The sequence below is a fragment of the Heliangelus exortis genome, chromosome 17, assembly GCF_036169615.1.
Source record: "Heliangelus exortis chromosome 17, bHelExo1.hap1, whole genome shotgun sequence".
In the NCBI taxonomy this organism is placed as follows: domain Eukaryota; kingdom Metazoa; phylum Chordata; class Aves; order Apodiformes; family Trochilidae; genus Heliangelus; species Heliangelus exortis.
This window is the reverse complement of record NC_092438.1, coordinates 11,079,306-11,107,209: the sequence shown is the minus strand read 5'-3', so window position 1 is coordinate 11,107,209 and position 27,904 is coordinate 11,079,306. Positions and strand designations below refer to the sequence as shown.

At 45.6% G+C, this 27,904-nt stretch overlaps 1 protein-coding gene across 3 annotated transcripts in view; it reads left to right on the top strand.

Annotated features, from left to right (window-relative positions):
• The window catches only part of LOC139803808 (voltage-dependent T-type calcium channel subunit alpha-1H-like), a 114,289-nt gene that overhangs the window by 12,491 nt on the left and 73,894 nt on the right, over window positions 1-27,904 (top strand). For all 3 annotated transcript variants that reach the window (XM_071760353.1, XM_071760354.1, XM_071760355.1), the window contains exons 5-8: window positions 7,684-7,999; window positions 20,249-20,341; window positions 22,210-22,999; window positions 26,106-26,518. In XM_071760353.1, coding sequence (XP_071616454.1) covers window positions 7,684-7,999; window positions 20,249-20,341; window positions 22,210-22,999; window positions 26,106-26,518 — 1,612 coding nt within the window. The remainder of the gene's footprint in view (window positions 1-7,683; window positions 8,000-20,248; window positions 20,342-22,209; window positions 23,000-26,105; window positions 26,519-27,904) is intronic.

Sequence of the window (27,904 nt, the reverse complement as noted above, 5' to 3'; positions counted from 1 at the left end):
TGGGAGGTGCAATGTGGAGACAGCTCAGAACCCATCAGGGCAACAGAGCAAGCTCCTGTGGAAAAGGAAGTCTGGGAAAATCCTCCTGAAGGGCTCCTGTCAGACACTGCTAGAGATAGAGGTAGTGGCTCAGAGGTGAGAAAATACCTGAGATTGGTGTATGGGGACAACTCTACCTCTGTAACAGGAGACAGAGCCTGTAACTAGACCTGGCTGTAATCATCTGCTGCCTACACCTTGTATTGTGTCTGGGAGACAGAGGTTGTCCTGCACCTCTTCCCCAGGTTCTGTTACTGCCCCTCACTAATTAGTCCTGGGGCTTTCAGCCCTCAGAGCCTTTTTCTACCCTGCAGACCACCTCTGATGGCACTTTCCATCCCATCAGATGGGAAGGTAGAAAGTTGATGAATCTGCTATGTGTGTATCCTTCTGCACCTGCATCTTGATGACCCAACCTTGCAAGCTCTCTCCTGCACCCACAGCAGGTGTTTGATGGTCACCAAAAGCCTCCATCACTCAGAGTAACCCTCAAGTTGTTGTTTCCAAGTCCAAAGGGTGGTGTTGAAGCTGGGTTTGGGCATCAGGGCTTTGAGCACACGAAGCGTAGAGTTGTAATTAGCTTCTGCGAGTCCCTCTTATCTCTTCAACCAGGTTTCTGAAATGCCATGTGATTTCCTGCAAAGTGGAGCTTTTAAAATTAACCACAGGGGAAAGTGTTTGCTAAGGAGAGATATTAAGCAGCAGGGAAATCAGGCTGTTGTGTAATGGTCATTAGCAGCAGCAAAGGCATCGCAGGATTTTCTTATCAGGGTCTTAGCCCTGGTCACTGAAGGCAAAATTGGGCTTCTCATCCTAAGCCTCAAGGACCTGTGTTTGGAGAGGCAGGAGGTTTTTGAGATCTTCCTGCTTTCCTGCAGCTCTGCACTGCCCTCCTCAGCAATAGGTGGGGGAGAATTTGGGTGGCTGTGGGCTGTTGTGTATGGATACCGTGACTGAAGTTCAGGGCATTTCAGAGAAATTTGGAGAAATGGCTTCAGGCATGTCCACAGGGCAGATCTGTGGCAGGACAGGGCTACCCCTGCTCTTCTGGTGCCAGTATTAGTGGGAGGAACGTGGGCTGCTCTGATCCCATTACCCAGACTGAAGCTACTGCCTTGGTCTGTGATGTGCTGGCTTAGCTTTAGACCTGAGAAACTTGGCTGCAATGAACCAGTCCCTCCATTTCCAGGTAGAAGCTGTTCCAGCTTGATTGGTGTGAAAGTTTTGGACAATCTGGATGAAACAATTCTCTTTTTTTTTTTTTTTTTTTTTTTTCCTTTCTTTTCTGTTGTTTCTGATTCATTCTTCTGAATCCATAGTTCCAGGCATCAGGATATGGTTCACCCCTGCAGTGATCTTCAACACCCCAACAGCAAGTTGCATGGAGTGGCAGTGACAGGGAGAGCATTTCAGGGTTCCATCTTCCTGCTGGTGTGCAGATGGACCAAAACATACAGCATTGGACCCAAACTAGGAGGTCCTGCTGACCAGCAGCAGGATGCCAGCTGCATGCAAGAGTGTGTGGAGACAGAGGCAAAGTCAAACCTAGGGTTGGGCTGGAAAGGATCCAACACTGTGTCCTCGAGTTCCACCCCTGCGCTGAGCTGTTGTGCTCAGCTTCAGTGCTGGAGAGCCCTGACCATTGGTCCCCTTCAAGGGAGAGCTGCCAAAGAGAACAAAAGCAGCAAAACCTTCACTTAAAGGATGCAGGATTAAAGTTAAGCCCTGGTTTTGGTTAGAAGTAAACAGATTAGAGCTCTGGGAAAAGGGGAATGAGATTCTCGTTATTTAGTTTTGTCTGCCAAGTCCCACTGAATCCCAATAATGAGGTCATCAGCCTAAAATAATGTTTACCAACCCTTCACAGGCTGTGAGGGGCTGGAGGATGGGCAGGCAGGCTGTGGACCTGAGTTGGGGCTGAGTAGATGATGGTCCTGGCTCACATTTACCTTCCAACCCCAGAAAGGAGAAGATCAGTGCACCTTGGCACTGGTGCCCACCCCTCCCAGATGACACCAGAACTGCTTTAAAGAGAGGGTGAGCAGCTCCAATCCAGGGTGCCAGGCAGGGAAGGGTCATAGCCCCAAAAGATTTCTGGAGTGGAGCAAGAGTAAGTGAGCTCAGAGCCTGGAGCTTCCAATCCAGTTTATCTGCTGTGTGCTTCTTTGCACACTCACTGCCAGCAGCTTTCTGGGTCATTCAACTTTACAGCAGGCATCAGATGGAAGAAGTGATTTTGATTTTGCCATCATTCTTCCCTGTAGGAACCTTTTTTTCTTTTTTTTTTTTTTTTTTTTTTTTTTTTACCTTTTCCTTGAAAGCTGGCCTCTGCAAATAAAGAGACTATTTTTAAGTATAGTACTAGTACATTCTGATAGGAATTTGGGGAGGCCTTTGAGGTGCACTGGAAATACTGCTTTCTCTCCCCTTTGAACATCACCCTGGTGCAGCACAATATCATGCTGGAAGAAGGTTGTTTTATTAAGGGCTCTCTTTTAGTAGTGACTTTAAAGGAATTACAGGCAGTTACTGGGCTGTTGCAGTAGTTGATTGGCAAGCAATAGAGTGGAGTGGGTCACTGCTTTTAAGGACATGTAAGAAGCTGTTGGTCCCTGACCAGCCCTGGAGACCAGAGTGGTGCTTTGGAGATCTCTGGAAGCTCAGATACCTCTTGAAGCCCCAGAGAGCTCAGTGCCAGGACTGCACAGCAGTGCCAGGATGGGCTCCATGGTGCAGGAGATCCTTGACAGTGGGAGCTGGAGGGGGAATTTCACAAAGGTTTTTTTGGTTGGTCTGGTCTGAGGGAGGAAGGTTTGGGATGCATGTGTGGGAAGGGCAAGTGAAGCCAGGAGTTTATCTGTAAGATCTCCAGGATATGTGTCTCCCCCACACAGCCCCTTTGGCTCCCTCCTGCCATCACGAGCTGCTGTCACTGTAAATAAAGGAACTGGGTCACCCCCAGCTTCTCTGGGTGGTTGCTGCTGGGGCTGCTCCTTCCTTGTGCTTTGTTATGCAGGGGAGCTTTTACCTCCTTGTGGAGCCTTTCAAAGAACTCGGTGGGTTGGAAGCAGAAGAGGGGGGAGAGCTGGGAAGTGCTTTGTGTTTATCTAACTCTGCAGGGCAGTTATAATGTGAGCACTTCCCTCTTAATTAACTCTGTACCTGCTTGGTGTTGTACCTCCCTTGGCTCCTTGGGTTTTGTACAGCTGGGAGAAGGCACAGGCAGCCAAGTCAGACAGCTCTGAGTTCATCAGGAAGGTACTTCTGAGTTCTGCTTAATTGCTCCTCCTGGCACCACTCTGTGCTGCAATGTTGGGTTGTCAGCAGCGTTTCCTCCAGAGAGCAGCCTCCTCCTGAAGGGAACAGATCCTGTTCAACAACAGATCTGCTGAGTTTCTTCCATCTTTTCCTCCTCTGCTCCTCAAAGCTGTAGCAGGATTGTGCCCAGCACACACACTCTGTTGTTGTTGATGTCCTGGATGGGATGGTTGGCTTGGGCAGACTGAGCTTGGAGGAAAATGGAGCAGAGAATAACTGCTCAGCTTCCTTTAACAGGGGAGAGAATGGAGGAGAATGGAATTTCCTGCCCCTCTGTTGTCCTTCTTGTGCACAAATATGCCCAGGGACAAAGGAAAACCCATTGCAAAGCTGTTGCAAGCCCAGAGAAGGATGTGCACTGGGCAGCTGGCCGAGAAAGGGGTGTTAATCCTTTCTAATGTGATAACTGGATCCTCTGGGGCTTGGTTTCTCATGTCTTTTCCCCAGAGCACAAGGATCTTGTGATTAGTGGATTCATTACCACTAATAAGTTATTTGGACCATGCTTGTTGGCAAGGAACGTGGAAGTCAGATTGACCTTTCCTGCATGTGGAGGTAGATGGTCTTGGCAGAGCTACCTCATTTATTTTGTGCATCTTGGGGATTCCCTCATTCTGCAACACTTGTTTCTCATTCTTGCTCCCCCTTTTTCCCCCCTTTTTGCTTTGCCAGACAGGTCTGGAAGCAGAAGAACTGGAAAAAGGTGTTAAATTTGCAGTGTTTGCTGTCAGATGGTGTGTCCCTTCCCTGCTGTAGTGGCAGAGCAGTGTGCAGGTCCCTTCCTCTCCCAGCAGGATGGATGTGGCAGACATGGAAGAGGAAAGGGCTTGAAAAGGGTTGGGCAGAAATTGCCCCCCATATGGCTGATTTTGGCCTGTCATAGGGTGGGCTTTTAGTTTGTTAGTGGTTTGGGGGACAACTGAAAAAATGAGCAGGACAGAAAAAAGGGATGATAAGATCAGTTGAGCTGCAGCAGAACCAAATCAAACTTCAGCCACCGTTCACACCCAAGCTGTGCTTTATTTTCCTCCCCCAGCCACCAAAGTTTGTTGTTCTTTCAGTTCTCCAGAGGGTTTGTGCCCAGATCTTCTCTACACAGCTTTTTAGATCACAGCCCAGGGTGCTGTGTCTGCAGGCAGTATTTCTCCTTCAGCCTGAGGCTTCCTGAATGGTTACTCCTGGGAAACGTGCAGCCTCTCGAATCTGAGCCCGTGGCTCATCAAGGGCCTCTCCAGTTGTGTTGTGTGGTGAATAGAAGTGTTGCATGGGAAGGGAAATGGTTCTGCAGGTCCCCAGCCTGGCTGGATCCCCTTCTTGCAACAAAACTGGGTAGGTGGGCTTCAGCAGACTGACCCACTGCTCCCTGGCTAGCTGTGTCCCAGCCGGAGTGGGCAGAGCAGGAGATCAGAGAAATGATGAATCTGGGATGATAAAGTCAAAGTCCTGCAGCTGGAAGGGCAGAAAGCTGCAGAGTCAGGCCTGGCACTGAATGTTGTGTGGTTTGTGCTGTGGTGTGAGAGGCAGCTCGGGTGTGAGGTTGGGGCAGAGCATCAGCCCTTCTGTCTGAGCACTTCTTCCATGGGCAGTGTTCTTGGCACGTGTGTCTGCATCTAAACCCAAAACTGCTCCCAGGAAAGGAGCTTGTGCAGCCATAACTACCAATTACACAATCACCCTTCCAGATGGTCCAGCTCCCTCTGCAATTCCAGCTTTGCTCTGGGTAGAATCCTAATTACACTGGCCCATGAGCTGTGGTGTGCTGAGCCTTCTCATCCTGCCCAGAAGGTGTTTGTGATAGGGAACTCCTGCTGCTGGTGTTGTGACTGGGTGTTCCTTCCAGGGTGGGGAAGGAAATGAGTTTTTGCTGAGTTTCACACCTCTGGAGCAAGTTTCCCTGCGTGATCAGTTGTAGTTTGGTAGAGTGTGGCACAATCAGAGCCTTGGTCAGTGTTGTTTGAAGAGAAATGAGAAAGAGCAAGATCACACAGGATTGTTGTTGCAGGGCTGGGTGTTCTGTGTAGTTTTAGGGTTGCAGATTACTGCCTGAGACTTTCCTGAGTGACTGTGTGCTGCAAGCACCAGGTTTGGGCTTTGAGCTGCCCAAAGTTTTGAGTTTGCATGACTTGTCACATCAGGGGTTTGAGAACTGCAGAGATTCTTTGAGCCTGAGCTGGAGGTCCAGGTGCTTTGATGAGAAGGTATCGGATGAGATCTTTCTTGACATCACTTTAGGGACTTTGAGTAGCTTTTTGCTTTTGGACTTGTTTGCTTGCTCTGGGTTCTGGGGCTGTTCATCCATTGTCACCATCACAGGATGTGGAAAGCCCTGATCCTGATACCCCATTTGAGAGGGTTCAGAGCTACTGAGCAACTGCTGTTGAGGTCCTTGGGAGGAGGTTAAAGAAAGTGCACCCATGGCCTCTCACACCTGAAGCTTTTAGAAGAAAAAATCCCTTTTGAGGCTGGTGGGACTGGGGTGGCTCTGCCCTGGGCTGCATCATGTCTTCTGGAGGTGCAGAGCCCTTCCAGCACCTCAGTGGGTGGGCAGGCTCCAGCTGTGGCTATAAGCAGAGATTTTCCAGGTGTCTGAGGTCCCCACCACATTTATTTGAAGCTACAGGAGTCCTTTGCATCTCACCTGAGGTGTACCCACCAAAGCCAGAATGTTGCTGCTGGGGCTCTGCATGACATTTGGGATTTGGAAGTCACCTCTCAGGTGCCTCTTCTCTCTCTGCTGCTTCTCTCAAGTCCCTCAGTTGTCTCTGCCCAGGGTCTGTAGTGGTCCCAGACCACTACACAATCCTTCACAAGCCTCTGCAATCTCCCCCTCTGTGTGACAAACTCTGCAGGTTGTAGTATCTGATCTCCTAGCAAAGCCCTTGCTGGTGTAGCTCAGCTTTTTCTTCAGCTTGTTTTATATGGAGATTTCCTTCAAGTGAAACTGATCCGTGGGAGGGGAAGGAGAAGGCCTTTAGGCAGGCCTGGAGGGAAAACATTTCCACCGTTTTCCTTGTCTTTTGAATCTAAGAGAAACTGGGAGGAAGGCAGCACAGTTCTGTCTAGAGGTGTGGGAACACTGCTCAGTGGGAGAGGAATACCTGGTGAATGTTTAATCACCAGCAAACAATGCCTGATGCCCTGGTGTGCTACTCCTGCCTGTCCCTGAAGCTGGATGAGCCCTCAACACCCATCCTGAGTGATTCATTGGTGGAGGAGAACCAGATTCCCCAGGGAAGTTGTTCAGGGTTGATTTTCCCCTCTGCTCTGCAGCATTGCTTTTCCTTTTAAGTGCAGTTGCTGAGCGACTCCTGCTCAACTCAAGAGTTTTGGGGAGCAATTTCAAGCAATTGTCTGGAATCACACTAGTTTGGCACTCATTAGAGCCAAATTTATGAAATAGGTACATTCAGAAACATAAAAATGCAGCTGTCCTGTCCTGAGCTACTGCTAATCTACTACCCACATTTCAGTGGGTCCTATAATTTGTGTGTTACCTTTTCCCTGATCTCCTGACTGATTGGATAGCATCTTGGATCCCTACAGCTCTCAGCACAGCAGATCAAGGTGACTCCAGGACTTTGCACCTTCTCATTTGGAGCAATCTGTGTGCCCATGGGTCTCACTCATGCTAATCAAACAGCATGAAAAGTCCTGGGCTCTGGCTGCTCATTGCTCTGCCCCAGAGCCTGGCCTGGGAAAAGGCACATCCCTGCCAGGCTGCAATTAGAGCACTTGCTTATCTTAGCTGTAAGAGGGACACAAACTTTATCCAGTCCAGTTAAATCCACAGTAAGCATACAGTCCCTGCTCCTGGGGGCTCTTTCTTGTATTATGTAAGTGCAGAAGGAATCTGAGGTGGCCTGTGGCTGGGTCTCTCCTTGTCAAAGTTCAGCTCACTCATCAAAGGGAGGTGCTAAGGGACAAAATTTTGAAAGCAGCTTTTCTGAAGCATGCTCTGAGCATCAAAAGATCTATCTTAAAATCCTTAGATAGGAACAAAATGTTCTCTAGATTTTTAGGAGGCACCTGGCCTGCTAGAATTGTTCTTTCTATCTCATTTTAAGTGCCCTGTTAGTTTGGGAAAGCTCAGGCTGATCTTTCACTTAAAGATCATTGGTGCCTCACAGGATGCTGTAAGCAAAAAGCTTTGAAGGCAAAGGTAGGGGCTGATATCTCAGCTATGGTTTTGCTGTCCTCACTCAGATGGGGCTGAAGGGCAAAGGAGAAATAACACCCCCAAACCAGGGACAGGAACCAGCACCTTTCACTGCTGTTTAAACAAGGGGTGTGTTGTTTATTCTCACCCTTTTCTTTCTTCCCCTCCAGGACATACAACCTTACCTTCCTGCATCCCTACTACCGGACAGATGAAGCAGAGGAGAATCCATTCATCTGCTCCTCCCATCGTGAAAACGGGATGCAGAAATGCTCCAACATCCCAAACAGGAAGGAGTACAAGGTGGAGTGCACCTTGAGCATGGACTCCTACACCCCAAGTTTATACAACCCTGACTTCAGCAGCAGGAATGCCTGCATAAACTGGAACCAGTATTACAACGTATGCATGGCAGGGGAGGTGAACCCCCACAACGGAGCTATCAATTTTGATAACATTGGATATGCCTGGATAGCTATTTTTCAGGTAGGATTCTCCTAAAGATTTGTTCCTTTTTTATTTTCACTGAATGGTTTGGGTTGGAAGGGACCTTAAAGATCATGTAGTCATCTCCTGCTTGGAAAGATTCTGATAGGAATTTGCTTGCACCTCTGTGAAACTGCAAATAAAGACACATCGAGGAAATGTTTCATACAACACCCTGCCCAAATGTTGCAAAAAAGCATTTGAAAGGAACAGCCATTTTTTCAGTGCATTTTAGAAAAGGGGGAAAACTCTTCTTGAGGCAGGAAAATGTATGGCAAGTTCCAGCACTGCAAAGCAGACCTGGATAAATATCAGAGATTTTTTTGAGAGTTGGGATTTTTATTGTTGTAGGACCAGGAACTGGAGAGTGTTCTCCAAGTCTTTAACCAAGACTTAACATAATTCTGAACTGTAGGAATTGGCTTGATGGCATGGTTTGGGCTTGATTCTAGAATTGCAGGGTTAGCATGACATGCTGGAGGGAGGAAGAAATAATCCTAATAGCCATTCTGCCTGGAATACATGTGAAGAGACATTAATTATGTGGAATTTGAGTCTGTCTTGATCCCCACCTGTATAGCTCTTCACTGGAGACTGAAGTGCTTCTGGCTCAAACTGGGGGAGCCTTTACAGGTGAAATGCATTTTCAAAGCATTTGTAGCTCTGGAACATGAATAACTCATCTATACAATCCAGAGGCTATGGTCTCATAGGGCTTAACCTATTCTAAATGATCTGTGTACTGTTTTCCATTTTTAATTTGCACTTTCTGGTTTTGATTCAAATTTCTTTATGCTTTTGGCTAGATGGCCTGTTTTATTTACTTCTCCTCAAGTGTCAGTGACATCTGTTCCTAAAGGAGAAAAAGTTCTCCTTTTAGTTTTGTTAATGATGAAAAATTACTCATTCATTTCTCTAGATTTCACTTATGAATTTCTTGCTAGTTTCATATTGTGATACAAACTTAATAACTTTGTTTTCATCTGGGAGTGGTAAAGGGGTGATTGTTCTGAGCATCTTGCTGGCTCTCATGCTGTCACAGTTGTACACCTTGAATCACACTGCTGCTGCTGTCAGAGGCTCAAAGCTCAATCCAGAAGGGTTCAGACATTGCCCAAGTCTCTGCTGGGTTTTTAAAATGCTTTGGTTCTTTCCTAGAATTAGTATGTCGAGAGAGGAGCTGCCAAGGTAATTCCTGACTGGTAGTGAATGTTGCATGAAGGAAAGAGGGAAATCAAAGCAAGAACGGGTCTCTGGCTGCACTCACATTCTTCTTTTTGCTTCTCTTGTATAGTTCTTTGACAGAGTTTGATGGATGTGCCCAGGAGGTCCTGCCTGGCTCCCACCACGGGGCAGCAATGTTCTTGCCAGGGAAAGGGCAGAGAGCTGCAGAGTGCCTGTGTTAGTGCACTGAAAATGAATGAGCAGGTGATTTTTGAGGGCTCCTGCTTCCATTTTGCTTCCTGAGCCTTTTTGCAGGCTGCAGGTTTTCGTGTCATGTTGGCATTTTCATTTCCTCAGCCTGAAAGAGTGCACTTTTAAGCCAGGGAGAGCACCCCAGCCCCAGCAGAGGTTTCTTGGGTTCCTTTGGGCACAACAGAACATTTGACAAAGTTGGATATTGTATCAATAGATCATTTTGGCATCTGCCAGGAGGTTTGTGGTTGGTTTTAGTGCTGCTTAGGCCACCCAAATACTAAAGAATATTTCCAGCCAAAATCTCTTCTTATGCCTTTTAGAAGTAAGGACTCACTTTTAGAAGCCACAAACAATGACTCCAGGTAAAGCAGCAGCTGTTTGTTGGTTGTAAGGGGCTTGCTTAACTTTGATGTGGAAAGAGTAAATCATTACTCTAAGAGGCTGGATGCTAAATCAAAACAACTGCTGTGAGCAGAGAACATTTAACAAATAAAGCTATTGAGTTGTGCTCTTATTCCATTTAATAGTGGAAGCTGGCTAGCACCAAGTCAGCAGTTAGGAAAGGCCTCAAAGTAAGTAATGCATTAAGTAGAACTGATGGTTTTGTAGATCAGGAGCTTCCCAGTGAATTGGGGTTGAATTAATGGGCAGCAAGCAGTTTGTGCTCAGGATGAGATGTGTCCAATTGTCCTGATCCTTTCAGGGGAATAATGAATATGTGGCACTTCGCAAAAGTTACAATGATGGGCTGAACCTCAAGGTCTGGCAAGCCCCCAGTTTGCATAATGGCAATTTTAGGACTCGGCTTGGTAGAGCATCCCTCATGATTTTTCCCAAATGAGTTGGAAATCTAGCACGGTTTACGAGCTGTCAGAAGGGAAGTTGGTGAAATGAGCCCCCCAGGTGAGATTGGGAAGGAAGCTTCCAAGCACAGTGACTGCAAGTCGTGGCCAAGAGTTTCCAAGGGCACAGTTTGATGCTGTGCAGACTGTGAACAAACAAAAGCAAAAGCAGACTTTGACAGGGAAATCTGGAGAACTCTCATCCTTGTGAATGGTGTGCCAGGGCAGGAGGCTGGCAGTATGGCTGTGCCCTTTCAGCTGCCACAGTTTGGATTTAAGCAGTGGAGCTGAAAGATGTTTAACTTCATGGCTGTGATCCTGAACTTGGAAGTAACCTGGCACGTGGCAGCAGGGTGAATTGCTTTTGACCTTTCAAGCAGAAGAGGAAGTCAGGACTAACCTAGTGCAGATAATAAAATCTTAAAGCAATAGAGGCAATGGCTGCATCCATGGGTGTTTGAAGGGATAATAACTCCTTATGTAATCCTGCAAATGATCCATGTTCTGCTTCCCCTCATTTGTTGTGTAATAGGCTAATTCATGTATATATTTGTTACAAAGGCACATTCAATGGTAAATTATAGGAACTAATTAGCTTATTACAGAATAAATGAAAGGAGCTGGAACCTAAATTAACTGTGAGGTTTGGCATGGTATTAAGATCTCTTTATTGCACACGAATTTCTGCCGCAAGAATAAAAGCAGTAATTACAGGTATTGTTGTCATGCTGCAAATGATGAATTATCCACCTAACCAAAGTCCAATTTAATCTGAATTACTGACAGTCTCAGTGGTGCAACCAAAATGCTCCCACCTTCCTAACTGTTAGTCTTGGTGTGGCTGGATCTAAATGCAGAAACCCTGGTAAAACCAAGGAGGGTTGGATGGCTGGTAAGAGACACAGCTTGGGAAGAGATGATTTAGGCTACTTTGCAAACCACAGAACAAGTACATGGATAATTTCATGTCTGACTTCCAGAAAAGTAAGACCTATAATAGCACTTTGCAACAGGAGGCCATTGCCTCCTGGTTTTGGTGAATTTACTGAGGTGAGGCTGAAGGAGCAAGAAGATTCAGCTAGTCAGAACCAAGCTGAGAGCTAGGGAACAAGCTGTTCCTCTGTGCCTCCTTCCAGGGTTGAGTTGGAAGGACTGAACTTTGAGAGCAAATGTACAGGAAAACATTACATGGACACTTTGGAAAATGTCCATCCAAGAGAGGAGATCTGCCTGGCTGTTCTTCTTCACGTGTTTATTTCGGAAGTAGCTGCATTTTCTAAGGAGCTTCCTTAATGAAGGACTCACTTCAAATTAGTCCTTGGATGCAGCTCTCAGACTCATTATTCTGTTTCTGGCTTACCTTATTCTGAGTGCATATTGCTTCTGAGAGATTTTGCTTAGGAAGATGTCTTGGTTAACAAGTTAATCAAGTCATACAAGTAGCACGTCTCAGGCCCATCATTAGGAGGCCCTAGCAAGGGAATTCTCAGAAGAGACTGTTTTGCATTCAGCAGCCCCCTTGCTGCTGTCAGGAGAAAAAAAAAAAAAAACAAAAAACAAACTGGTTGTGTTCATGAGAGCTGGAGACAGCCCAGCAGGCATTTGACATGATAAGAATGCCCAAGAGAAGAAAAGCTGAATCACCTTCTGAGGAAAGATGTCTGGAAATAAAGCAGCACTGAAGGAACTGTGAGCAGCAGCAAGAATTCAAGGTGTTACCTTGATAGTGTGCTTAGGTGGAGAACTTCTCTTTGCACCTGATCTCACCATGCCACAGCCACGGAGGTGTGAGTGACCAGCTCAGAAGTGAGAATAAGTTTGGAGTGTGAAAGTGGGGGAATTGCTGCCACCTTCTTCCTTCCTCTGTCCTTCTGCTGATACTTTACTCCTAAGATGGTGGCAGGCTGGCTGAGCAGGTAGGACAGCTGGCAGTGACAGCCATATGCTGCAGGCCACCTGCCAAAAGAGCCCTTTTGTTTCCACGTGAAGTTCCCTTTTCTGTGCTCTAGCTTGTCACAGAAGCCCCTGGGAGCTTGTGTAAGCTATCTCAATCCAATCAAGGATTTATTCATTTTGACCCTGCACTATGTGCTGATGAGAAGCTTCTTTTGTGTTGCTGACTCTGCTTCTGCTCTGCAGCCCTGCAAGCTGTAGGGATGGGCCAGCTGAGAAGGTACAAACCCTGGGAGGAGACTTCAAGTTTGGGAAGAGAAAGGTCCATTTGTCTCATTTCACCATTCTTTAGTGCCCTGATCTGTTCCACAGCTCTTTTCATATGATTTTTAGCCTCTGTACATCCTGATTGGAATCCTGCCCTGAGGATTTCTTCCTTGCCAGGAAATCTCTCAGCTAAATCCTTGATGGGGACCATATCTTTCATTCAAATCAAAGACTTGCACTTCTGCTATGGTCAAACACAGGAGTGAGCTTGGAGTCCCTCCTTGTCTTCACTGTCACCAAATCAGGAAAAAATCTCATTTGAAGACCCAAGACCTGAAGCTTTAGCATTGCTTTTTGTTACAGTAAGCACAAACCTCCACATTGTAACCTACTGGCAGGACAGAATTGGTAGTGTCCTTTCTTTTGGTTCCTACTTACTTGGGCTGTCACACAGATGTTAATTGGGACCTTTTTGGGGGGCCTGTTTCCTTTGTGTTGTTACTGGATACCTTGACCAAAGGTCCTTACAAAATGGAAGCTCCGGAATGGTAACACCAGTGTCTCAAGAGTATTGTACCCAAGATGCAATTGATACCCATACTTGGCTGTCTGCTGCAACCTCTGTTCTTTCAGCAGTCCTAAATATTTTGGGGAACAGCCAAGAGGCACAGTGAAGCAGAAGGAAGTGAAAGAGCTTGAGGCATCCAACTGCAATTGTATTTTTGTGTAGCTTGTAGTTTTGTGGTCCATGTTGTTCAGAAGCAGCTGTCACACTGAGTGCCCATGTTTTCAGAGTTCATTGAGTAGATAATTTTTTTGGCCAAAAGGACAATTTGTCAACTGGTTTGTTCTTTAGAATGGAGATGTGTCAACAATACTTATCTGTGCTGAATTTGGCAAGAAGTTTTGGCTGGGGAGAGAAAGAGTTTTAAGCTTTTCATTTCCACTACTTCAAAATAAGACTTTGTCACTAGATATGAATTTGTTTTGGATCACCAAGAATATTTTGCTTCAAATGATGGAGTTTGAGTTTTGTTGGTGATGCTTTTTTAAATTTGGTCAGCCAAATAAGTATAACTTTCTTCACTTGAAGAGCTTTCGTGCTGAACACCAAATCTAAAAATACCCCTTTGCAGCATCTCAGAGTGTGTTTCCAAGAGGGTTTGATAAAACCTCCTTTGATAAAACTCCTTGCTTTAGAAGGCTAGAAGGAATCATTCTATATTGCACAAGTTGGAGAGGCCATCCTGACTCCAGGTTTGGGCCCACCTCCTGTAAACTCCAGGTTTGGACCTCCCTGCTGTTAAACTCTTTAGCTTTGGAAGGTTTTCATCCTGCCTCAATCAGAGGTAGCATTCAGAGCAGAAAAAGTGGTGCATGCAGGAGGCCCTGGCCTAATCTATAGTCCACTTGGGTTATGAAAAAGTCACTGGTCTTGAGGTGCATCAACATTTCTTACAGGGAAATCTTCCTTTGGTTTGATTGGCTGTGCACCCTTTCTCCCTCACAGTCTCTAATAAGATTTGAAACGAGGTGTAATCATCCAATTAACAAAAATCCTTGCTTTTTGCATTTGAGCCAGGACCCCAGACTGCTGCTGTGTTCCAGACAGTGGTGTCTGGAGAAGCACTGGTGTTCAGATAATTGCTGTAGGGTACACTCATCTGTAAGCAAGGTCCTCAGGCTGGCTTTGGTTCCCTTCCCATTGCAAGCTCTTCATCTTTCTCTGCTTTGAGTCTCTGATTTATGGCTCCCTGCATGGTAATGGACTCATTATTGCTGAAGCTAAACAGTTAAATATATTTCCTCTGCATAAGATACTTTTACACAAACAATGAAGACAGAGGATAATTATCACAGTAAATCAAACCTCATGAATATGGACTGAGAGGTGATTTGTTCTACACAACAGTCATCTGCATCAGTAATGTTCTTGCTATCGGATGAGGATCTTGCATTATTTACTGTGAAATGGCAACTAACCTTCCTCTTGTAGCAGAAGCTGCTCAGCTTTTATGCCATTTTTAGGCTTGTAGATTCAATTTCATAGAGTACTGGGCCACCAGTAACTGCACCAGTGATATGTCCAACTTTATTGTGCACTGGCTGCACTCTGTGTTTCAAGATCCAATGGTAATGCTGCCCAGGGTAATGCTCCACATTTCTGTGGAACAAATTTGAGAGGTTTCAAATCAAAACCAAATGTAAGGTTACACAGGTTTATTTTCTGTTTCACAGGGCCACTTTTCAGAGCAGATGCATGCTTTGCAAGACTCTCCTTTTGCAAGGCTAAAGCTGCTCTGGAAAATAAATGGGCCCTCAAAGTGAAATGTCCAAAGGACATTATTCAGAATATAAGAAGAAAACCTGTTTTTTTTCTGTCTACATGGCTACTTAACAACATGTGTCACAAGGAAATAATTAAAATTGTGAAGTTGACTTCAAAAATAGGGATTTGGTTGGCTGCCAAGCACTCTGCATACAAAAGAAAAAGGAATATTCCATTATTCACTGGTCAGTGTTTGCTAGCCAAATCAATATGCCCAAGAGAGCAGACAACATAGATAAGAGGCTTTCAGAAATAAATTTTGAAGGCTTTATATAACTTACTGAGACCACCATAGTCATTAATAGTTCTTGGATCTTGTCTTGATGAGGCTTATAAAACTAAGAAATGAAAAAAAAAAAGAAAAAGTAAGGAAAAAAAAAAAGCAAACCCTGCAGCAGGGCCAGAGAAATGATGAGATAAAAAGTAAACAAAACCAAATAATCATGACAGTCCTCAGAGTTGCTCTTTGGTTCAGCATAGTTGATTCTGATGCAGATAATGCCCATTTTTGTTCCCAAAGGACCCAATTTAGGGCAAAGAAAGAGACTGAATGCAAATTATAGAAGCCAATTAAGATGAACAGTTCAAATGGTCTGGAAAGAGTTGAGTTTCTTGGTAACATCTCCTGCTTTGGTCAGACACTGAGTTGGAACCAGCACCTGCAATTCTGAAATCAATCACCCAGGAAATGTCTATTTGCCAGAGCTGTGCTTTTTAGGGGGTTTTGATCAAAGTGTGAGATGCTGATTTTTGTTTCCCATGCTTAGGGAGTCTGTCTCTACAAATGAAGTCTGTTCAAGTACAACAGAAGTGAAATCTCACCACGAGGAAGATGAGGCCTCAGGGCTTCCTGTGCTGTGCATTCAGTTCTTAAGATCTTTTCAGCTTCACTTCACACAGTAATTTTCCAAACTTTCCTCCATTGATTAGTAACATCTCAGAGTTGATTTCTCTCTGCAGCAGTCCATCTGGCACAAGCCATTAGTGCTTTTTAATACACAGAAAGTAAATCACTGTTTGACTTTAATTAATAAAGTAGTATGGGTTGGAGTTTGTATGTTATGTGGGTTTTTTTTTTTCTTAACTGATGCTAAAGCAAAAAATAACCTGCTCTTGAATAATTTTTAGCTAAGAACTTGCAGAAATTTTGGCTGAGCCCAAGGATAAGGATTTTCATGATGAAACTTCATGACATAATAAAATAAATTCTTCAGCAGAGACCTTTGAAGTGACTCCAGAAAAAACAAAGTGAACCTCCTGTCTCCCTGGGAACAGTGAGGTGATCCGAGTTAATTGCCAGCATCTTTAATCTACATCTGTCATGAGTTTTCACTCTGAAGTTTTAGACTGGTTCTGATTAGCTTGACTAGAAGACCTGATTCTGTCCCCAGTTATGCTACCATAAATCAGATGAGCATCTTTATTACAGCTGATGAAATTATTGTGGCATGAGCAAACCCAGGAGGATCAGAATCACCAAACAGAAGACTTGCACACACACACACACACACACACACACAAAATCATCTGGTTGTCCACTCTCATCCTGCTCATATTAGTGTGTGGTTATCAGGGAGTGCATGAATGGTGTCCAAGCCAAAGATCCATGAAGTCTTTGTGTTCACTTCAGTGAGCTTTCCAGTAAATCCTTGCAGTGGTGGGAGGGAAGATCAGACACAAGATTCAGGGCTTTAATACTCAGCCACATAGGTATTAGAGGAAGACAAATGATTTATCCCATCTCTGCCCATGCTGTGTAAGAGGCAAGGACAGAGTGAGCAGGCAAGGAGAAGCAGACTGAGCATCATTACAGATCTCTGATGGGTGAGAGGACAGCTCTGTGCTCTGCCCAGGGTCTCAGTCCTTTGAAGGTGAAAATCCTTTCCCCATGTTAAGGGCCATCATCTCCTTTCTGTCTGGGGCTGCAGCATGTGATTACAGTTGGCAGCACCCTCCAGGACAACCTTGCCAATCATCTTAATTGAATCTTTCAGCTATTTCCCTGCAGCTGCCAATTTAAGTGTGCCACAGAGCTTGCACATCTTTCTCATCAGAGCAGAATTAGGAAACATGCTTCTTGCAGTCTTATCTCTGTTGCTAAATAATTGTATGTTGCATTTATTGGGAGCTTTGAACTGTTATATTTGGAGACACTGTTTAATATGTCTGTCTGTGGACAACCATGGCTTGAACAGGATTTAATTACTGAGAATGGACTGCTGAGATTGGAAAGCACAAGAAAGGTGCTCCAGGTCCTTGGAAGACATCTAGAAAGGGCTTGGAGGGCCAAATACTGGAGCTGAAGTCAAATTAATTAATCAGATTGAAGAGAGGAGAAAGGCATTTCTGCTTAGCAGAGTAGGCAGTATTGCATTCAGGGTGCCCCAAGGAAGGAACAGGAGGTAATACAACTACTAAAAAAAAAAAAATGTACCCGTGTTCTTGGGAGAATAGCAAGAGTTGGAGGGAATCCTCCAAGGTCATCTGGTCTGAGGCTAAGGGTGTAGGATCAAGCTGTGAACTTTGCAACAGTGGAGATGCCTTTGATTTGGTTCCAAAAATGGTGAGAGTTTTGTTCACAGTGTGTAGACCAGCTGCTGGTAAATTCAAGTGGTCTGGTTCCTCTTTACACCAAGGCCTTGCTGGGGATGTGCAATGAGATCTTGGAGGAGGTAAAAATGTAGTTGTAAAGTCATTCAGAACACTCAAAAGGACAGCGGGAAAGAAGTGGGCAGCCTGGCAAGGATCAGGCTGTGAAAACCACAGACACTGTTTCAGTTCAGACAGGTGGCTCTGTGTGTGTGTTGTCCTGCATTTCTCTGGAGCTATTTGATTAAAAAAGGAAAGCAGATGTCTGTGAGCACGCTCCCTTACAGGATTGCTAGTGCTCTCTAATCCTTGGCAGCTCAGGAATCCTTCCCCTAGGTACTGCTGCATTTGTACTGGGCCATGGGTCCAAGAATGAATCCACAAAGATGTCAAACAGGAGAAGAAAAGCCCAGCAGTCTGTTTATCCCTCCTGTATCCCTTTGGTTTACAAGTGAGTAGTAAATAATGCAAATTCTAATTACATCTTAAATATTCTGAGAGCCGGATGAAGGTTTTCGGCCCTCCAGAGGAGAAATGTGGTGTGTTGATTTATTTCTTGCTGAAAATGCTGTCTAGTGTGCAAGAAAAATCTCTCTCTAACTGTTGGTTGGCCCCTGCTCTTGTCTCAGCAGCTGTTTCCCAGGTGGGGAGCTGGCAGTGCCTGCAGAAGCCCAACAGCAGCCCTCAGGTATCTCTTTTTGCTGAGAGGGCTCTCTGTTCAGTCATTTTAATACCTTCAATTTGGAGATTGCCATCCAAAGGCAAATTTGGTGAAGAGGTGTATCCAGTGTTGGGAATCTCTAGGCTCATTTTTCATCTCCAAGTGTAAATGGATGGAGCACCTGCTGTGGTAGCCTAACTCTGAAATGCCCATCCAAATAGAGGGAAAGGAGGAGTGAGAACTTGGAACAGCACAAAGGAGACTATTTCTTAGTTGGCAGGGATTTGGTTTAGCTTTGTGTCACCTCCCAGCTTGATCCCTCCAGTTTCCCCCCGGACCTACAGAGGCACTGAGAGATGATCAGCTGCCACGCACAGCCCACGCAGACAGGAAATGTGGCTGAAGAGAACTTTGCTCTCTTTAAATGTTTCAACCATGTTAAAGGAAAGGCAGAAAAGGGCAGTTTGAATTTGATTGCTTGTCCGTTTCACGCTGCTGAACAGACTGATCACTGCCTGTGTCTGCCCAGACAGCTTAACTCCTCCTCAGATTCCAGGGTGAATAACAGCACTTGCACCCACACATAAAAAATGTGTCTGTTGTTGCTGAAAACTTTCTGTTACAGGTTTTGATCACTGGGGCTCTTGCTGACCAAAAAGCCTTCCTTTTGCTTTTGTGAAATCCATGCTGCTGGAAGCAGAGTGGTGCTGTCTGTTATATCATAAACCAGCAGTGAGGATGTGATATGAAAGAATATCTAATGCATGGAATGAGGAACAGGAGAGATGGGTGCAGTTGGTGTGAATGCAGCCAGCATGCCATCAGATGTGATTGCTCCAAGTCTTTAATGATGCTGACAAAGTAAAACAGCTGCAGAGGCAATTTTTACCTGCTCCTTGGCAGATCATGTTTGTTGGGTTTAGCTGTATTCTCTCACTCAGCTGCATGGTGGGTGTTAAGTTACACGTGCTTCAACAAGGGAAGTGGGTTTGAAAACTTGCTGGTAAGACATCACCACGTTTGACTTGAGGGTGGGAGGAATGAAGAGTAGGTAGTGTTTCTCTTCCAGCACCCATGAGCTGATGGCAAGGTGCTCTGACAGTCTGAAGGAAAGTGTGAGTATTGATGGTTGGTTGTGCAGCACATCCATATCCAGGAGCCTTTTCCAGCTCCTTGAATAAAAACAAAATAGGAGAAAAAAGGCAAGGTTTCATGTCTGACTTCCCTGCTGATGTTTTACCCTGATGCTCCAGGTGTGATGAGAACGTTGCTTTATTCAGTGCCTCAACAGCAAGTTCTGTATGGAACAACTTTTCTGCCCATGCCATACAGAAAGTACTTTAGACAGATGAGGTTTGATCCTTTTCTTGTTCTCAGCAAGCTTGTTCATGGTTCCTTCACTGCAAACAAGGTTTAAATCAGGAATGATGCTCCTGAAATTGGAGGCAGGTGGCAATTCTGGGGTTATGCTGGGACCACCAAGGCTCACAGTAGGCGTAGTGAATTAGGAATGTCAGTGCCAGTAAATCCAGACAGGAGCTTTGATTTTGATGGAAATTGTGCTGGGATTTCAGCTCCAGGTCTAGTAGCAAGATAGCTCTAGACATTTGGTATGTTTTATCTAAATAAAAAGTGTAAATTACATGGCAGAATTCACTTTGCTCTGCACACAGCCTGTGTGGTGTTAATTAAATCCTCGGCTTCTTTTTTAGTTGAGGGAAGACTGAGAAAATGAGTATGAAATCAATTCTACATTTAATTAAAGTAACTCTCTTCCATTCAGATGCCTTCCTACTATGACATTGGTGATGCAGTTGTAACAGTGAGCCAGTAAGAATCACAAAGAAAATGGTTTTACAGAAATAAAATTGACTTAAACAGCTTAGGAATTTTACAGGTAGCATTATGAAACCAGGAGCCTGAGATGTGCCCCAGATCTCTGCACAGAGAGAGGGGCTTTTGCTTTATATATAATCCCTCCTTGGAAGTTCTTTGCACTGGCTTAGAACTAGTGTTTCATATGTTTTCATGTAATTTTTAAATCCCTTTAATTGTACCAGATTCTTGTAGAAAGCTCAGCCCAGTTCTTTGGTCACACATTGCTGCTACCTGAAGCCACCTTGGGGAAAAAAAGTGTCACCTGAGAGATGCTGTGAAGTGATGAGTACCAGGCACTATAAGATGATTCGTGTTTACTAATTTTTGGTTGACTTTTGTTCTTACACTTTCTTTCTCTGTCTTTCCTGTAGGTTATAACCCTGGAAGGATGGGTTGACATCATGTATTATGTGATGGATGCACATTCTTTTTACAATTTTATATATTTTATATTGCTTATAATAGTAAGTATGAACCGTGGGATGCTCCCACTCCTTGTCCTGGTGGGGTAAAGTTGTTCCCTGTGCATTTCACAGGGAAGAGCCAGATAGACTTCAGGGTGGGAGACCCTTCTCCCACCATAAAGTGTAACCATGCAGGTCGTGATTAGTGCTGTGGGGAGAGATCATTGGCTACCACTCTCCTTTTTGTGTCACATGTGATGCATGGTCACAGCTTGTCAAGCCATATGGTCATTCCTCCCTCTTAATCTCCCAGTTTTGGTCTTGTCACCTTGATGTGTCCTAACTATTGTGCCTTGGCCAAGCAACCATTAATCAGAACAAAAAGCAGAGAAGGTGTTGATTTTAGCCTCCTGAGTGTGCCAGAGGACACCTTGTTTCAATGAAGAGCCTTTAAAATATTGATCCTTATCTGAGCCCTTTAAATAACAGTAATAATAGTGCACCCTTCTGAGGTCTTACAGAGCTGTCATTCCTAAAAACAAAGTATTACTCACTGGAGGTTGCCTTCAGAAGCTGCCATTCCATGTTAGCAAGGTTCTTCCTTTACAGTGAGCACAAACTTCTCCAGGGGTCTACATCTGTGGAAAAATGAAGCATTTATGTCAGGAGGAGAGCAGAGGAAAAAGTCTTGTGTAGATATCAGGCAGAACATGGGGAAAAGGCACTTCAAAGTGCTTTTGTGGCTGGATATTCTTTATATATAGCTTCATCCTCATCAATGTGGTTTTGAAGGCTGTGGGAAGTCAAACCACCACTGCTCCCAGCACCAGTGGGAAAGGCATGGATCAGAGCAGTGTGAGAGTTTTTCCCAGCATTCTGAAAGCAGTGATTTTTGAGCCTTCAAGCAACGGGCCACACTTAGAGAGTTATGCTCCACTCGTTTGAGTCCTCTACATATGGGTCCTTGCAGAAAAGCCAGAAGGTGACTGATCTTCAAGTCACTTGGAGCTGGGAATGGCACCCTTGCTGCTTCTCAAACAGCATCCAGGTGGATAGTACAGACAGAGAACAGCACTGCAAACCATTTCCCAGTGGCTTCTCTTGAGGATTCCCCAGACAATGGTCCAGATTAAATCCATATGTCTCCTACTGACCACAGCACAGAGGTTTGGCCATGGTGACAGTGGCACTTTGATGACATCAGTCCCTTACACACCTTAGGGTGCTTGCTCTCCAGCGGGAATATTTGATATTTTCCTTTGGCTGATTTATAAACCCAAGTGGTGAAAAAACAGTTTGTGGACCCAGCAGCTGAGGGAAGGATGTAGCCTTATGTCACTTCACATTCTTACCCTTTGGGCTTCATTTTCAAACCCTGGTATCAACTCAACCAAACAATAAATCAAGCTTTCCTTGGAGCACTGAATCTCCTGGAGATGCATGGACCCTGACTGTCCTCCTCAAAACGAGGATGCACTCCACCAGGGTGTGAAGTGACTGAGGAAGAGAAGAGGCAGTTTCAGTACATCACAAAATGGACTTCAGACCATCTTTCCTTGCAGGTTGGCGGGGTGTTCCCTAGGGATCTCTTGTGTGATGGTGACTGATAGCATTGTGTTTCATAGACCTTGTGTTAGCAGCAAATGTCATCACTGTTGAGGGGAGGAAAGTGGTGAAGGCTGTTGTTTACAGCTTGCTTTGTCACTACCAAAATAATTTTAAATAATTTAACATGACTTAGGACCAAATTTAGCAGTTCTCAGGCACACGTTGACATCACATTCGATGAGCATTGATGAGATTTAGCATGTTTGGAAATCTTGGGATTTCTACAAACCATGCTGCAAGTTCAGACAGCGTGTGGTGGTGAAGAGCATGCCTTGCTTTGTCAAGTTCTCTGCTAATTCCTTTCCCTGTGTTTTCTCCAGGTTGGTTCCTTCTTCATGATTAACTTGTGCCTGGTTGTGATAGCAACACAGTTTTCTGAAACAAAGCAGCGGGAGAACCAGCTGATGCAGGAGCAGCGGGCCCGTTACCTCTCCAACGACAGCACAATTGCAAGTTTCTCAGAGCCAGGGAGCTGCTATGAGGAGCTGCTCAAATACATCTGCCACATCTTCAGGAAGGTGAAGAGGAGAACGATCCGGCTGTACAACAACTGGCAGAGTAAACGCCGGAAAAAAGTCAACCCAAACAGCAGCACCAACGGGCAGAGCCAGCGGGGCAAAAAGCGCATCACCTCCATACACCACCTCATCCACCATCACCATCACCACCACCACCACCACTACCACATCAGCAACGGGAGCCCGCGGGGCCCGTGCTCCAACCCTGAGATCTGTGACCTGGAACTCAAGGTGATGAAACCTGGAGGCCAATTGATGCTTCCTCCTCCCTCACCCAAGTTGCAGGGTCCTGCTCCTCCTCCAGATTCGGAGTCTGTGCACAGCATTTACCATGCAGACTGTCATGTTGAAGGACCACAGATGAATTGTAAGTCTTCCAATGCCCCTGCAAGTATTAAACTGACTGCTGGACTCTCCAACCATGGCAGCATGAACTATCCTACCATCCTGCCTTCTTCAACTAGCAAAGCCACTTCTGTTCCAGTTCCTAAAGGAAAGAAGAATGGTAATTCACCCGTGGCTGTGGTTAATAGCCCTGTAAATTTGAGCACAGACTCTTACGGGAAGCTGCAGCAACTGGTAGGAGAGCATGGTAAGGATAAACAAGCTGATTAATTTATTTTTTTTTTGCTTGGGAAAACTGGAGCTGAAGGCTGAAAAATAGTCTTAAGCCCTCAAATAGTAAAAAGTCAAAAGGATCTAGCTTCTGTTTTTTAATCTCTTTAAGCCAAACTTGTAATCTGTTTTTAGAATGCCTGTGTTTTCTGAAACTGTTTATCCCCGTGTGCATGGACACAAATATTTATCCGAGTGATGTATGTGCTGAAAAAATACCAAGCCTAGCTTGGGGGGGTCACAGTAAAGGTTGCTTGCCAAATAGGTTGGATGGCTTGTCTTTGTCAATTTTTAGGGTTGTTGTTTGTTTTTTTTTAAGCAACCATACAAAAGGGTAAAGTGGATTGTTTATAGAAATTGCCTTCAATGGAGCTTAGCAGGAGGGCAGGAAGGGGCAAGGTTAGTTGCAGCGTTCTTCCATTGTTAAGCAAAAGCTTTGTATGAATCATTCATTTGTCTTCAGCTATGCAAGTAAAGAAGGTTATTATGACAATGTGTATTTACCTTGAGAGAAATGCCCAGGCTCTGCAGAAGTCTGGAACTGGGAAAGCAAGGATGAGCAGAAGAGCTGTTGCTCGGTAGGCAGTGCTCAAGTCAAAGCTTTGGTTCTTTGTGCTTGCTGCTGGGTTCCTCTACAGGAGAAGAAAGCCCTCAGTCTCAATCCTAACTGTGACATCCCAGGGCCACCATTTCAATGACTAAGAAAATTTTCAAGTGGTGGCTCTTTGAAAGCCAGAGGTTAGATGGAGTTGCTATTAATAATGCAATTATAGTGTCCTCTTTTTCCAGAGGCATTTAAGCCCAGAGGATGCCAAAATGCTTTAAACAAATCTCCTGAAATGGTTTTGTCTCTTTCAGAAGCGTGGTCATCTCTAGGGGAAGGGGTGGATGCCACAGCTCTTGGCTAGTGAGCAGCAGCAGCTTATTTGTCACCCTGAGGAGCACGGGAGCTGGGAAGGGAAGCAAGTCAGCAGGGTCCATCTGGGGACCCTCTCACACAATGTGTCAGTGCCCAACTCTTCCCCTCCGTGTCTCTGGCTCTTTTGAGTTCCTCCATCCCACTCCTACCACAGCCTTTCATGCCACACCAACAGGGCTGAGTTGGGTTCACTTCCACACCAAAACCATCTTTGTACAGCAGAGATGATGGTTGTGTCTTCTGGGCTTCAGGAGGATCCTTAAATGCCAAAGAAGTGAGCTCCTGGGGGTGTAGCTCTGCCAGGCACAGCTCCCCATCCGTGTTTCTCCATGCCAGCCTAAACTTAGCAAAGGAGCCATGCAAAGTCCTTACCCTGTGTTCAGCCAGAAAGGTGGGGTGGGCCCATAAGCTCACCCAACCCTCCTGCCCTCAGCCTCTTTGGGCAAAGAGCTGTTTTGCTTAATCCCCTCTCCACTCTTACAAGTCAATAAGCAGAGTCTGTTCACTGCAAGACGCGTGCAAGGAGAGCACACAAGTAATAATTGAGAGCATTAAGGAGGTATTAGCAGCCAGGGCACTCACAGCTCCAGCTGGAAACAAGGTTGGTGTCTGCTGGGAAAGATGCAATTGTGGGAGGGAGTATTCTCTTCCCTCCTTTTGTTGTGGAATTGAACAGCATAAAGTACAGCCTGTTCCTCCGTGTTCTTGTGCCCTGCAATGCTGTGAGGTTATTTTAGCAGGCAGCAGCCAAGGAGACTCTGGTATTTTGAAGACATCTGTGGCGCCAGTGTTTTTCATATAATTTTTAACACTTTGATAGCATTAAATGATGTCTGGCAAGCCCACTACCTCTGCTATCCATGCTGCTGTGGCTGTGCTGCAGTCTTTCCTTAACAGATGGATCCTGATGGGAAACACCGTGCATGCAGTGCTGCACCAGTGCTGCTTGCAGGTTGAGTAAGGGGGCAAATATTTCTGATCCTCTTGGTGTCTTTGATGTAATGACCAGGAGAAGGGATAGTCCTCTCCTGCAAGACTGTTTTGAAAGTGATGTCTCAGTGGCATTCAGGTAAGTAAAATGCATTTTGACTCTTCTCGCAACCCAGTTTTCAAGCTGATGAGTGACTTTTGTTTGGTGCTGCCTTCTCTTTAAAGATGTCCTCAAATGTCAGCCAGGAGTGGCTGAAATCAGCAGCATTACTGTTGGGTGAGCTTCAAGTTCCTGGGTCAGGAGTATCCACTGCCTTTTGCTCAGTCTCCTCAAAACCAATCCAAGTGTTGTCCCCATCCAACTTCCCAACAGGGGCATCTTAAGAAGGAAAACCATCCTCTCCCCTTCTTTCCCTGAACTTCAAAGAAAGTTGTCATTGATGCTTGAATGATATTTTCTAGGAAAGATCCCATGCTCTGACAGTATTGCATTCATAGTGTGGGGTTTTTTAATGTCTGATTTCTAAATATGAGAAAATAACATCTGGTTCCTGTTCCACCCCAGTCATCCACGTTACGTTTGCCCATATCATCTCTCTACCCTGGCTGTGTGAGGGCAGCAGCATTTTTCCTCGCACCACTAAACACGTGGCAATGTGTTTGATTTTAAAACACCCTGGGCAGTCAGTCTTTTGCCTCAAACAAAGAACCCACCTGAGCTTTATTAAAGACTGTGAAGGGACTCCATGACTCTCCGAGCTGTGTCCTGTGGTCTGTAGCTACCTTGGGTCCATTTCTTCCTCTCCCTTCTGGTTATTAGCTAAATGGAAACACTGTCTAAATTGGGTGTCACATCTGGATAGCCCTCAGATCACCGCTAATGATGTTAGCCTGGTCAGATATAAAAAAATAACTGAAGGAGAGAATTGTGCCAGGCAGTCTTCCTCCAGCAGCCCAACACAAAATGGCTGCCGCGTTCTGTGGAGAGTGGCCCCTCAGCGCCACGGCGGGGATAGACCGAGTGCTGGGGCTTGGGGAGAGGGGAAGAGAGGGGAAAACGAGGCAAAACAAGAGCCACCTGGTGAGTTGGATGGCTCGAAGGGGATCTCATTTCTTTGAGGCTGCTGCAGAAGCTGGGCAGACCTGGTGCTGTGGGGACTGGGGTCTGTCGGCCACGCTGAGGGGTGAGGCGGTGGTGAGAGGCGGTGGTAACTCTGAGTCTCTCCCCTCACAGGTCTGCGGCGGACGCCCAGCCGGTTGTCAGGGCTGGGTGCTGCCTGCCCCCTGCCCAGCCCCCCGGGTGGCACCCTGACCTGCGAGCTGCGGGATTGTCCCTTCTGTGCCAGCCTCCTGGAGGACCCCGAGTTCGCCTTCAGCGAGTCCGACAGCTGCGACTCCGACAACAACGGCGTCTACGAGTTCACCCGGGACCTGCAGCACGGAGACCACAGAGACCAACTCCAGCAGCCACGGGGGAGGAGAAGGAGGAAGAAGAAAAAAACCAAGGAGAGGAACAAAGTCAGCCGCCTGTGGAAGGCTTTTGGCAGCAAGCTGAAGAGGATCGTGGAGAGCAAGTACTTCAACAGGGGGATTATGATCGCCATCCTCATCAACACCCTGAGCATGGGCATCGAGTACCACGAGCAGGTGAGTGTGGGACTGCCTGAAGAACCCTGAGGGTTTGTGGTTTCAGGTGCTTGGGGAGATTGTCAAAGCCATGTCAAGTGAAGAGCAAAGGGTTTTCATGCAAGTTGGAAACACCAAATGGGGCTGAGCCTGCAGAATTGTGATGAGCAGGAGCCGTCCTTCTATGTGCAAAAAGCCTGGGAGGTGTCTGGCAGTGCTGCTGAGGTGAGGAGAGTTTTAATGTCTATGTTAAGGCAACTGTCTGCTTAAGTTGTTTGCTGTGAATTATTCCTATAAGCATCAGTTGTTCTGGTGGAAATAACCCTTTGGTCTGATGGGGTTAGTGCACAGTGGACCATGTAGTGCAAATAACCCATGCAGAGGTTTCTTCTTCCATCCTGGATCTTGCCAGGCAATGGTGAAAGTAACAAAGGGGAAAAAAAAAAAGTTTTTCCCTGAGGGCTCCAAAACCTTCAATTTGATCTCGTAGGGTAAAAGTAGGTCTATTTTCTACAGGTTTGGAGGGAGGAAAGAGGAAATCATGCTGTTCCCAGTATTAGTCTGAACATGGTGATGGCAGAAAGCAGTGCTGGCAGCTGAGGACAGTCTGTCCTTGTTGGCTGGTAGGAGCTTGAGAGGCTGGGCAGTGGGAGAGGGAGGTGAGCCATCTGAGGATCACCAGTTGGTCACTCTGAGGAAAGCTATGCTCTTCTGGGCTTTTCTTTCTCAGAAATACTGGTTACTTTCACCTGTTTTCTCTAGATGTGCTGTTCATTTCTCATGCTGCCTCAATCAGGTGCAGAAAATCCATCCCAGTGAGAGCAGAAGACCCTCACACAGATCTTCTGTGAGGTGGATAGTCCAAAGTTCATCTGGTGCTCCTCCAAAATCTCCACTGCAGAATCAGGACCAGTTCAAGGGTTTTTTAAAGCTATTCATCCTCTCTGCCTTGGTCTGTCCACTTAGCAGTGAGGAGTAAAGGCAAACAGAGCAGCACAGTATATCCAAAGGCAGGACAAGAGACTGTATTTTCTTCTCCATTATGTTCCAGGATTAAGTTCTACTGGGTACCATGGCAAACAATCCTCCAGAGTGCTGCTACTTTATTTTCCCTCCACTTGTGTGCTTTAAATTCCCATATTCTATGCTATCTCAGAAAGATTTTCTTTCAGAAAAGCAAGTATTCAGCTAAAACACATGAACCTCAGCCATGCAGCAATAAATTATTTCACACTTAAAGCAGAGAGCATCCAAACCCAACAAAGAAATAGCTGTTGCTATCAGCTTTCTGTCTGGTTAGTTGTTCCACAACAAGTTTTAAAATTAGGAAATACACCTTGTCAGTTGCCTATGAATAGCCTATTCATTCCTGGCAGCTGCTGCATTTCTGCATGGATACTCTTTTGT